Raw genomic sequence first — 12,029 nt, 5'->3', positions numbered from 1 at the left:
GCCAATAAATGTAGAAGGAATGATGGGAATTAGGTAATCACTATTTTGCAACCTCCAGTATAATAATCCATTTAGGCAAGGATCATAAATTGACGCTGAATCCATTAGTGAAGGATTTTGGGGGAACAGAATAGTCACATAGTCTCAAAGTATGGGAAAGACACTAAGACACAAGATCACCTATGTGGAACTCTTGTCAAAAGGATTAACGTAAGTCTAATCATGAGGAAACAATCAACTAAATCTAGTGCTAGATCATCCTAAAAACTACTGGCCTGGAGTCTAAAAATGTCTAGGCTGGGTGCAATGGCTCATGCCTGTAATCCCAGGCTTTGGGAGCCTGAGGTGGGAGGATCGCTTGAAGCCCAGAGTCTGAGACCAGCCTAGGCAACGTAGTGAGACCCTGTCCCTACAAAACAAAAACAGAAACAAAAAAAAAAACACAAAACAACAAATGTCCTGAAAGTCTAAAAGTTATTGGGATCTGTTCTAGATTAGAGGAGAATAAAAAGATGTGTCAACCAAATACAACATATGATCATCAATTGGATCCTGAATCAGAAAAAAATAGAACTATAAAGGATACTTTTGGGACAAGAGTAGACATTTGAATATGGACTGTCTTACATAATATATTAATGAATCAATGTGAAATTTCTTGCAGGTGATAATGGTATTGTGGTTTATGCAGCAGAATGTCTTTGTTCAGCATGAAATACATGCTGAAATACTTTGGGATAAAGTGGCTTGTGTTGTCTGCAATGATCTTTCAAAGATTCAGAGGGGAAAAAAAAGGTCTTCTTATATACTCTTGAAATTCCTTTCTTCCTGACCCACCTAACCTAATGCTCCCCACTGGGCTGGTCACTGGCGAAGGATTCCTTTTCCGTTTTCAGCGCACCTTGGTATGGAAACCGGAGCCAGCAGAGTGACAAATAGGTGCGGGGCCTGCTCCTGGCACCATGTGCTGATTTCGTGTCCCCTCATTCACTGGGAACACTGAGTTGAGAGCCTGGAGATGCAAGTTCAAGTCCTAGTGACCGTGGGAAAGTTATTCCACCTCCCTAACTTCCTCATCCAGGGCTTCAGGGTCTTCAAGACCCCACCCAACCATGATGTCCGGTGGAAGAAGCTATTTTTTTTGTTGTTGTTGTTGAGACGGAGTCTCACTCTGTCGCCCAGGCTGGAGTGCAGTGGCGCGATCCCAGCTCACTGCAAGCTCTGCCCCCCGGGTTCACACCATTCTCCTGCCTTAGCCTCCTGAGTAGCTGGGACTACAGGTGCCCGCCACCACGCCCGGCTAGTTTTTTGTATCTTTTAGTAGAGACGGGGTTTCATGGTGTTAGCCAGGATGGTCTCTATCTCCTAAGAAGCTATTTTTGAATGCCAATGCATATAGGGTCCTGGCAGCTGGGGACAATTTGGTAACTTCTAATGACCCTCTGTGGCAAGGGGATGGTTANGATTCCAGGCGTGACCCACTGTGCCTGGCTGAAAAGCTCATTCTTATAGTAGAATACCAATAAATGTAGAAGGAATGATGGGAATTAGGTAATCACTATTTTGCAATGTCCAGTATAATAATTCATTTAGGCAAGGATCATAAATTGACGCTGAATCCATTGGTGAAGGATTTTGGGGGAATAGTCTCAAAGTATGAGAAAGACACAAAGACACAAAATCACCTACGTAGAACTCTTGTCAAAAGGATTAACGTAAGTCTAATCATGAGGAAACAATCAACTAAATCTAGTGCTAAAGCATCCTAAAAACTACTGGCCTGGAGTCTAAAAATGTCTAAGCTGGGTGCAGTGGCTCACACCTGTAATCCCAGGCTTTGGGAGCCTGAGGCGGCAGGATCGCTTGAAGCCCAGAGTCTGAGACCAGCCTAGGCAACGTAGTGAGACCCTGTCCCTACAAAACAAAAACAGAAACAAAAAAACAAAACAAAACAACAAATGTCCTGAAAGTCTAAAAGTTACTGGGATCTGTTCTAGATTAGAGGAGAAGAAAAAGATGTGTCAACCAAATACAACATATAATCATCAATTGGATCCTGAATCAGAAACAAATAGAACTATAAAGGATACTTTTGGGACAAGAGTAGACATTTGAATATGGACTGTCTTACATAATATATTAATGAATCATGTGAAATTTCTTGCAGGTGATAATGGTATTGTGGTTTATGCAGCAGAATGTCTTTGTTCCTATGAAATACATGCTGAAATACTTTGGGATAAAGTGGCTTGTGTTGTCTGCAATGATCTTTCAAAGATTCAGAGGGGAAAAAAAGGTCTTCATATATACTCTTGAAATGGAATTCCTTTCTTCCTGACCCACGTAACCTAACACTCCCCACTGGGCTGGTCACTGGCGAAGGATTCCTTTTCCGTTTTCAGCACACCTTGGTATGGAACCGGAGCCAGCAGAGCGACAAATAGGTGCGGGCCCTGCTCCTGGCACCACGTGCTGATTTTGTGGCCCCTCATTCATTGGGAACACTGAGTTGAGAGCCTGGAGATGCAAGTTCAAGTCCTAGTGACCCTGGGAAAGTTATTCCACCTCCCTAACTTCCTCATCCGGGGCTTCAGCCCCACCCAAACATGATGTCCGGTGGAAGAAGCTATTTTTGAATGCCAATGCATATAGGGTCCTGGGAGCTGGGGACAATTTGGTAACTTCTAATGACCCTCTGTGGCAAGGGGATGGAAAGGAAAGTTTGTCCTTTGGTTTCTTCCTTCCCTAAAGTAGGTCCTAGTCATTTTGGGGAAGAAAGGAGACAGCAAGGAAAGAATGTGCACGTGTGGGTATTGTTGTGTGTCAGTGAGTGAGGAGCTGAAGCTGGGGGCTGAGGGTGGGATGGGGAAAATGCCTGGGGGCTGAGGAGGACCCTGCTTGGTGTCTCAGGGCTCCTGGGGAAGCTCCTAGCTGCACCTGTTCTGCTTCCACCCCCAGGCCCATGAGAGGCTGGAGGAGACGAAGCTGGAGGCCGTGAGAGACAACAACCTGGAGCTGGTGCAGGAGATCCTGCGGGACCTGGCACAGCTGGCTGAGCAGAGCAGCACTGCTGCCGAGCTGGCCCACATCCTCCAGGAGCCCCACTTCCAGGTTCCTGGCCGCTGGGGCTGGGGTGAGGGAGCAGGAGGCGGGTGGACGGGGCATGCTGCTGTTGGAGGGGCCGGCAGGAAGTTGGAGCTGGGATGGGAAGAGAGCCAGGGCACTGCCCCATTGTCCCTGCTTTTCCCACCACCCCCTAGTCCCTCCTGGAGACGCATGACTCTGTGGCCTCAAAGACTTATGAGACACCACCCCCCAGCCCTGGCCTGGACCCTACATTCAGCAACCAGCCTGTACCTCCCGACGCCGTGCGCATGGTGGGCATCCGAAAGACAGCCGGAGAACATCTGGTGAGGACTGGGCAGGGCCAGAGGCGGGGCTGGTGAGGGTGGGGGATTGAGAATAACCAATGAGGGGACAAAAAAGGCCAAACGTGGTCTGAAGATGAAGATGGGGCCAGCTTTGTGCAGGGAAGGGCCCATGCAGACCCAGGAGACCATAGACACTGCACACTCACCTGTGTCCGCACCTCTCCAGTCTGCCCGCTTCCCCCCGCCATTAGTACCTGCTCTAAGTGAAGAATTTAGGCAGAAGGATGGAGGAGGACTTTGTGAGTGCGGGGGTGGGTGTGTGGGGACAGGAATGGAGGTGCTATTAGGAGAGTATTTGAAGATTCTGACTTGGAGCAATCGCGGCCTCATCTTACACTGTCCCTCTGACCTCCAGGGTGTAACGTTCCGCGTGGAGGGCGGCGAGCTGGTGATCGCACGCATTCTGCATGGGGGCATGGTGGCTCAGCAAGGCCTGCTGCATGTGGGTGACATCATCAAGGAGGTGAACGGGCAGCCAGTGGGCAGTGACCCCCGTGCACTGCAGGAGCTCCTGCGCAATGCCAGTGGCAGTGTCATCCTCAAGATCCTGCCCAGCTACCAGGAGCCCCATCTGCCCCGCCAGGTGGGCCCCTCCACCAGCCCCTCACTCAGCAGAAGGCCCAAGGGATGGCTGAGCCTCCTGCCTGTCAGGGTTGCAAGTCTCACTGAGGCCCTCCTCTCCTACTGGTTTCCTCCAGGGGAGACGAGGGTGGGACCTGCAGCCCAGGGGCAGCTGACTGCAGCCGCTGACAGGCCTCTGCCCCTGCTGCACCTGCACATGCTCCTGCATTGGCCGGCATTATGCATGCAGCCACAGCCTGGGGTACCAGAGTGTATGAGAGAGTGCCTGCATCGTGGTCAGTGTTCTCCACATGTTTGTGCGCATGCGCTGGGTGGGTGGCGTTGTCCTATGTCCTGGACAACTGTCTCCTAGTTGGTGGATTCTGGGGGTCTGGCTGCTCTGTCTACCTCTCCTATTGGCTCTCTCGCCCTCTGCCAGAGCCCTTCTCCAAGGGTAGAGGGTGAGTGGAGGGAGGGATCCAGGATTAGGTGCCAGGGTCCTGTCCCCTACTTGGTGGTCCCACATCCTTGGTCCTAAGATCTGAATCCTGTAGTACTAGATGTGAAGGGAAGTTGGCACTAGGGAGGCACATGGGCGGGCCTGGAGGCATCACTCCTGCAGGGGGACGGTTCCATTTCCCCTTGCGTCTTTGTGAAAAGAGGGGGCACGGGGTAGACCTCCACCTGCAGCCTTCTACTGCCCCTTCCCCTGACCCTTTGCTGATTCCTGGGCCCAGGTATTCGTGAAATGTCACTTTGACTATGACCCGGCCCGAGACAGCCTCATCCTCTGCAAGGAAGCAGGCCTGTGCTTCAACGCCGGGGACTTGCTCCAGATTGTAAACCAGGACGATCCCAACTGGTGGCAGGTGAGCCCCGGGCACCCCTGCATCTCTCCAGGTGTGGTGCATGGGAGGGCAAGGGCACAGGGAGGGGTCCTCTTGCTCAGGCAGATCTTGGTCTCACGTCCGTTTCAGGCATGTCATGTTGAAGGGGGCAGTGCTGGGCTCATCCCCAGCCAGCTGCTGGAGGAGAAGCGGAAAGCATTTGTCAAGAGGGACCTGGAGCTGACAGCAAACTCAGGTAGGAGATCCCCCCTACCCCACATCTCCAATCTGGGATCCGACAGGGCCCTGTCTGCCTCACTCACCCATCTCCCTATGGCCAGGGACCCTATGCGGCAGCCTTTCAGGAAAGAAAAAGAAGCGAATGATGTATTTGACCACCAAGAATGCAGGTGGGTATCAGAGTGTCCCCCCCTTTGTCCTCCTCTAACATGGCTTGCCTTTCCCTGTCCCCACGCATCACCCGTGAAGATGTGTGCCTGGCTCAGATGCTGCCAGCCATGTCCCTAGGCCCTGCCCGACTCCCCCTTGCTCCCCTGTTCCAAGCCCTCTTGCCCTCAGCCTCCCTGAGAGCTCCGCCCCTCCCTCACCATGCAGCCTGGTGAGCAGCGCCATCTCCCTGTGTCCAGAGTTTGACTGTCATGAGCTGCTCATTTATGAGGAGGTGGCCCGCATGCCCTCGTTCCGCTGGAAAACACTGGTGCTGACTGGGGCTCAGGGCGTGGGACGGCGCAGCCTGAAGAACAAGCTCATCATGTGGGATCCAGATCGCTATGGCACCACGGTGCCCTGTGAGTGGGAGCTGGGCCCTAGTCGGGGACAGGGAGCAGGGGCTCCCCTGGGGGCCAGGGCTGAGCCTACCGAATGGGCATCTTCATGGGCGCCAGGTCAGGTGGTACCTTTGGGTGTACGGGTTGGGGTGCATGCCCTCTGTGGGTAGGTAGGGGAACTTCAGGCTCAGGAAGGATGAGGGAGGTGTCCTGCCAACAGGTGGCCTAGTGGGCTGGGCTGGCGTCCCCTTTCCTTCTCTTGTTTCACTTGCTAAAAGCCGTGAAGAAAGTGAGTGCCCAGCTGTGCACCCGGGTGAAACAGGCTATGAGCTGTGCATGTGTAGCCTTGTGGAAGACAGGGCTTCTTAGTGGCAGAACCAGCGGGGGTGGTGGAAGCTCCTGGCTGCCAGAGGCAGGACTAAGAGCACTGCCCTGGTCTGCTTGGCTCTTGCTGTGTGGCTTTGGGCTGTACATTGCCCTTTCTGTACCTCAGCCTCTCATCTGTGGGCTCTGGGTTAGACCAGGGTTACCACCTCATGTCTCTGTGTGTGCCAGTGGGGAGGGTGGGGGGCAGGTGTGTGCAAAGGCAGCAGTGCTGGCAAGATGAGGGGCAGACTGCACCCCCAAGGCTGGGAAATGGGGGCTTGGGTAAGTGTGCGTATATGTATCTGAGGCACTGTGACCTGCCCGTGCCCATTCGGCCCAACCTACCCCCATTCCCCTAGACACCTCCCGGCGGCCCAAAGACTCAGAGCGGGAAGGTCAGGGTTACAGCTTTGTGTCCCGTGGGGAGATGGAGGCTGACATCCGTGCTGGGCGCTACCTGGAACATGGCGAATACGAGAGCAACCTGTATGGCACACGTATTGACTCCATCCGGGGTGTGGTCGCTGCCAGGAAGGTGTGCGTGCTGGATGTCAACCCCCAGGTACTGCCATTCTGCTCCTTCCCAGCCTGCCCAATGTCCTCTCTGCTGCCTCAGTGCTCCCCCATAGTTCCAGGTACCTGTCACCTGAGCACACCCATGTACCCCCTTGCCCTCAACTACTGCTCGAAATCCAGCCTATCTGGAACCTTTCTCAGCCTTCCAGAGCCCCCACTCCTCCTCTAGTCTCCTCCAGTCACCCCAGCCACCTGCCAGCTATTTGTCATTTGTCCCAGGACTCATGTCCCAGACCCCTAGGCACCCTTTTCCACCCACTCCCAAGTGCCCACCCCAACCCCAGTCACCCTCACAGCCTTTCTCTGGTTCCCAGGACAGACATGGGGATATGCTCCCTACCCTACCTTCTCCTTCTGCAGGCGGTGAAGGTGCTACGAACGGCCGAGTTTGTCCCTTACGTGGTGTTCGTCGAGGGCCCAGACTTCGAGACACTGTGGGCCATGAACAGGGCCGCGCTGGAGAGTGGAGTGTCCACCAAGCAGCTCACGGTGAGGGCTCTGAGGTGTTGGGGAGGCGTCCAATGGCTGCCTAGGGTGGTGGGGGACAGGCCTGAGCTGACAGAGAGAAGGAGGTGGTGTTGGGGAGGGACAGGGGCCTGCTCCAGTTATCGGTGAGGTAGGACGTGGTCCCCCACTGCACAGATGTGGAACGGGAGGTCTGAGAGAGGAAGTCCAAAGTCTCAGAGTGAGCCAGGCACACAGCTAGCCTGGGACACATGTGCTTCCAACTCCAGGCCCCCAGCTCAGCCCACTCTGCAGGGACAGAATGCTGGCCAGAGAGAGTTCCAGAGGGCCAGTGGAAGAGGTGGGCAGGAGGTGGGCCAGGTGAGCTTGGGTTGCTTATAGCTGGGGGAAAGCTGAAAGGTAGGAGAAAGCCAGAGGCGGGAAGGCTGGCTGGAGGGGTGAGTCAGTGTAAGAGAGCAGGCGGTGCCTGGAGGAGAGGCTTCACGCCAGCATTGCAGGACTCCAGCCCCTTCCTCCTTCCTCCCTGTGTCTTGCTGCGCCTTCCCAGGATGTGGAGGGTTTGCAGAGCTCTGAGCGCAGGGGTCCCTCTGCTGGCCATGCCTGGTGCTGCTGCACTCAGGCCCTGGGTACAAAAGGTACAAAAAGGTCACACAGTCAGTCAGTGGCTAAACAGGGTCTGCCTGACTCTCAAGTCAGTGCTCCCTCAAGTCTGACTAGGCTGCCTTATCTATGCAGCATGACAGGCTGGTACCAGGGCAATCCACAAGTACCCAGGACAACCCCACCCTCTAGCATGGCTGGGGCCCAGAAGAGGCTGTCTAGGCTGGCACCCTTCTGCCAGTGACCCCCTTAGGAGTTCTGGACCCTTGCCTGATTCCCATTCTGGGCACCTCCTCCTTGGCAAAAGGTGTGGCCAACCGGAGCTGCTGGGATATAGCTAGCTTCAGCTTATTTAAGTCAGTTGTCAAGTACCCTTCCCCACCCCTGCCCAGCCAGCTTCCACTGGGTCGAGGGTGGGGTTGTCCTGGGTACTTGTGGATTGCCCTGGTACCAGCCTGTCATGCTGCATAGATAAGGCAGCCTAGTCAGACTTGAGGGAGCACTGACTTGAGAGTCAGGCAGACCCTGTTTAGCCACTGTATGTGTGACCTTTTTGTACCTTAATTTTCTCTGTTATAAATGGGGAAGAATTAATCCTACTTTGCAAAGCTGTAGTGAAGATTATGTGGCATGCAAAGCATTTAGGGGTGTGATTGGCAGTTACTAAAGCTTATTTCCTCCCTTTCACTCATCATCTGTTTGTGGTTGATGGTGAGCCACTTTGAGGCAAACAGAGAGGGGCCCCTCACTCCCTAGCCAGGGAGTCCACACCAGGGTTGGGCTTTGGGGAGGGGGAGTGGGGGAGCTGTAGCTCCTTCTGACAGTGGGGGTGAGTTGTGGGAACTGACTGTAGGGAGGTCCCCTTGTGCCTGGGCAGGAGGCAGACCTGAGACGGACAGTAGAGGAGAGCAGCCGCATCCAGAGGGGCTACGGGCACTACTTTGACCTCTGCCTGGTCAATAGCAATCTGGAGAGGACCTTCCGCGAGCTCCAGGCGGCCATGGAGAAGCTACGGACAGAGCCCCAGTGGGTGCCTGTCAGCTGGGTATACTGAGCCTGTTCACCTGTTCCTCGGCCCACTCTGTATTGAAACCCAGAACCTGAATCCATCCCATTCCTGACCTGTGACCCCCTGCCACAATCCTTAGCCCCTATATCTGACTCTCCTTGGGTAATAGCTCCCAGCAGCCCCTAAGTCTGGCTTCAGCACAGAGGCATGCACTGCCAGGGAGGTGGGCATTCATGGGGTACCCTGTGCCCAGGTGCTGCCCACTCCCAATGCCCATTGGCCACCAGGTATCTCTGAGGGCCAAGCCATGCCCAGGAATGTGTCAGAGTCACCTCCATAATGGTCAGTACAGAGAAGATAAAAGCTGCTTTGGGACCACATGGTCAGTAGGTACACTGCCCCCTGCCACCCCTCCCCAGTCACCAGTTCTCCTCTGGTCTGGCCACACCCACCCCATTCCTGGACTCCTTCCACCTCTCACCCCTGTGTCACAGGAGCAGGCCTTGGGCTGTTTCCATGTGGCCAGGGGAATGCATGTCCCACTGGCAGCCAGACAGGCCTGGGTGGTGGTGCCAGCCTGGTGCCATCTTGAAGGCTGGAGGAGTCAGAATGAGAGCCAGTGGCCACAGCTGCAGAGCACTGTAGCTCCCAGCTCCCTCGGAAAGGGGCAGGGTCACAGGGCAGATGCTGTTCGGTCCCTCCCTCATCCACAGCTTCTCACTGCCGAAGTTTTTCCAGATTTTTCCAATGTGTCCTGACAGGTCAGCCCTGCTCCCCACAGGGCCAGGCTGGCAGGGGCCAGTGGGCTCAGCCCAGGTAGGCGCGGGATGGAGGGCTGAGCCCTGTGACAACCTGCTGCTATCAACTGAAGAGCCCCAAGCTCTCCATGGCCCACAGCAGGCACAGGTCTGGGTTCTGTGTCCTTGACCTTGGTCCATTTTGTTTTTTTCTCTAGCCAGGTCCAGGTAACCCAGTTGTGTCAGGGCTGCCGGGTTGGAGGGGCTGAGGAGGAGTGCAGAGGGGACCTTGGGAACCTGGGCTTGAAGGACAGTTGCCCACCAGGAGGTTCCTCACACACAAACTCCAGGGGGCGCCATTTACACTGTAGTCCGCACAGCCTGTGGTTCCATGTGCATGCTTGGCGCCTGTCTGTGCCTCTGGGACTGGGGTGTGTGTATATGTATGTGCGTGTGTGTGTGTGTCCACGTGTGTGTGTGTATGCGCGAGGTTTAGTTTGGGGAGGAAGCAAAGGATTGTTTTGTTTTGGAGGTCATCTTTGGGGCCCCTTTCTGGGGGTCCCCCATCAGCCCTCATTTCTTATAATACTGTGATCCCAGACTCCGAAGCCCTGGTCCTTTCCTGATGTTTTCTCCCTTGTCCTATTGTCCCTCTACCCTAAATGCCCCCCTGCCGTCACTTGGGGAGGGCAGTTTTGTAAAATAGGAGACTCCCTTTAAGAAAGAATGCTGTCCTAGATGTATTTGGGCATCTCATCCTTCATTGCTCTCTGCATTCCTTCCGGGGTGAGGAGGGGACAACCTGGGACACCCCGAGTCCAAACCCCTGTGCCTCCCAGTTCTTCCAAGTGTCTAACTAGTCTTTTTTGCAGCGTCAGCCAAAGCTGGCCCCTGAACCACTGTGTGCCCATTTCCTAGGGAAGGGGAAGGAGAATAAACAGAATATTTATTACAAATGTTAGAATATATTTCTTATACTAGGAATCTCATTTGCATTTGCATAGAGTGTACACATGGGGTGGAAAGGCCAGGCCTGCCCCCATCTCGTTGGTGTGCCTCTGCATATACTACGCACTCATCTTCCTGCTCCTCTTTGCCCTTGATCAGTGTCCTTTCATCCTGGTTCATCTGTCCCTTGCATCACCCTCAGCCTAAGGGAGTGGGAAGGAAATGGGGTGTTTTTCTGCTGACTTGAGGCTATGGGGTCACTTGCCACTTCCTACCTTCCCTGGGGGACTTGAGGGTAGAGGCAGGGGAAGATTTGTTGTTGCAGCTGCCTCTGCCCCCTTGGTCCAAATGACCATCATCTCTGATGGAGATGGGTTGGGTACCTGGCCCTCATGGCACCTTCACTGCTAGTGACAGGCATGGAGCCCTTCCCTCCTGTCTCTTCTCAGTCCTTCCTCTCTGAACAGCCTCCTACCTCCCCTGCCTGAGCACCACTCCACAGCCCTCCCAGGTACCTATCAAGTGGGAGTGGAGGCTGTCAGTCCTTGGCTCACCTGGAACAGGGCTGGGGCTGGCTTGGAACAGGTGTGTGTGCCCGCCACATTAGCTCTGTGACTCTTCTCCCTCCCTGCCATTGTGGACTCTTGTATTTGAGGGACCTCAGGAGAAGTGAGGACCCTACCTAATCCACTGTCCATGTTCAGTCCCAGCCCCAGTGCCCTTCCTCTGTCCCCTCCCTCAGCCATCCAGTTCTTGAGTTTTCTCACTGATGGGTTTTTTCTTTTCCTTGGATTAAATGTGAAAGCAAAGGCTTCTGGCTCTGCTTGTCTTTGGTTGGGGTTGGTGGATGGCTTTGGGAGAAAGTGAGAGCTGGGGAGCACAGCACAGATGACTCTAGAATGGAAGTCAGAGTGACATGTGTTGTTTTCTGCAATGTCTTCCTTTCCTGTCTTGCCCCTGCACACTCCCCCATCCCCAGAAGATGCTCCTTCTAAGTGCTTGTACCCAAGGACATGAACAGACATTTCTCAAAGCAATACATACAAGTGACAATGTATGAAAAAGTGCTTAATGTCACTAATCATCAGAGAAATGCAAACCAAAACCATGATGAGTTACCATCTCACACCAGTCAGAATGGCTATTATTAAAAGGTCACAAAATAAGAGATGCTGGTGAAGTTGCAGACAAAAGGGAGTGCTTATACACTATTGGTGGGAATGTAAATTAGTTCAGCCCCTGTGGAAAGCAGTTTGGAGATTTTTCATAGCACTACCATTCATTCCAGGAATCCCATCACTGGGCATCTACCCAAAGGAGAAGAAATCATTTCACCAGAAAGATGCCTGCACTTGTGTGATTGTCACTACGGGACTGAACGTAGGATGAACGCCACTTGTGACAGTTACTAGGGGACTGAACAAAAGAGGATGAACACAGAAATGAAAACTTAATACAAAAGAATCTGCTTTAAAGAAGGGGTCCTTGCTTTTGCTTCTAGTGAGCAAGGGCCCGGAGCTTCCACAGCCCTCCATAGTTATTGGGCAGAAAGAGCAGGGAGGAGCAGGTAACCATTGGTCAGCTGCTTGATTTATCACAGGTTCACATAATTGCTAACAGGCTTCAGGTGTGCCTGTAGATAATCACAAACACTGCGCCTGGGGCGTGACTGCCCTCAGCATTCCTTCTGGGTGGCAGACGCAGTTTGTCAGATTTTTGCC

The 12,029-nt window shown here is 53.7% G+C and overlaps 1 protein-coding gene across 1 annotated transcript; it reads left to right on the top strand.

Moving 5' to 3' along the window:
- Positions 1-2,679: 2,679 nt before the first annotated feature.
- On the top strand, positions 2,680-11,119 carry MPP2 (MAGUK p55 scaffold protein 2). Its single transcript, XM_017864723.1, has 10 exons — positions 2,680-3,111; positions 3,261-3,410; positions 3,787-4,014; positions 4,730-4,861; positions 4,970-5,075; positions 5,161-5,229; positions 5,467-5,628; positions 6,333-6,535; positions 6,910-7,038; positions 8,492-11,119. Exons 2-10 carry the CDS (start codon positions 3,375-3,377, stop codon positions 8,666-8,668), a joined length of 1,242 nt encoding a protein of 413 aa, XP_017720212.1. The 5' UTR covers positions 2,680-3,111; positions 3,261-3,374; the 3' UTR covers positions 8,669-11,119.
- Positions 11,120-12,029: the final 910 nt, after the last annotated feature.

This window comes from Rhinopithecus bieti, unplaced genomic scaffold, assembly GCF_001698545.2.
Source record: "Rhinopithecus bieti isolate Rb0 unplaced genomic scaffold, ASM169854v2 scaffold_80433, whole genome shotgun sequence".
Lineage (NCBI taxonomy): Eukaryota > Metazoa > Chordata > Mammalia > Primates > Cercopithecidae > Rhinopithecus > Rhinopithecus bieti.
The sequence above is the reverse complement of the archived record's forward strand: the minus strand, read 5'-3'. Positions and strand labels throughout refer to the sequence as shown.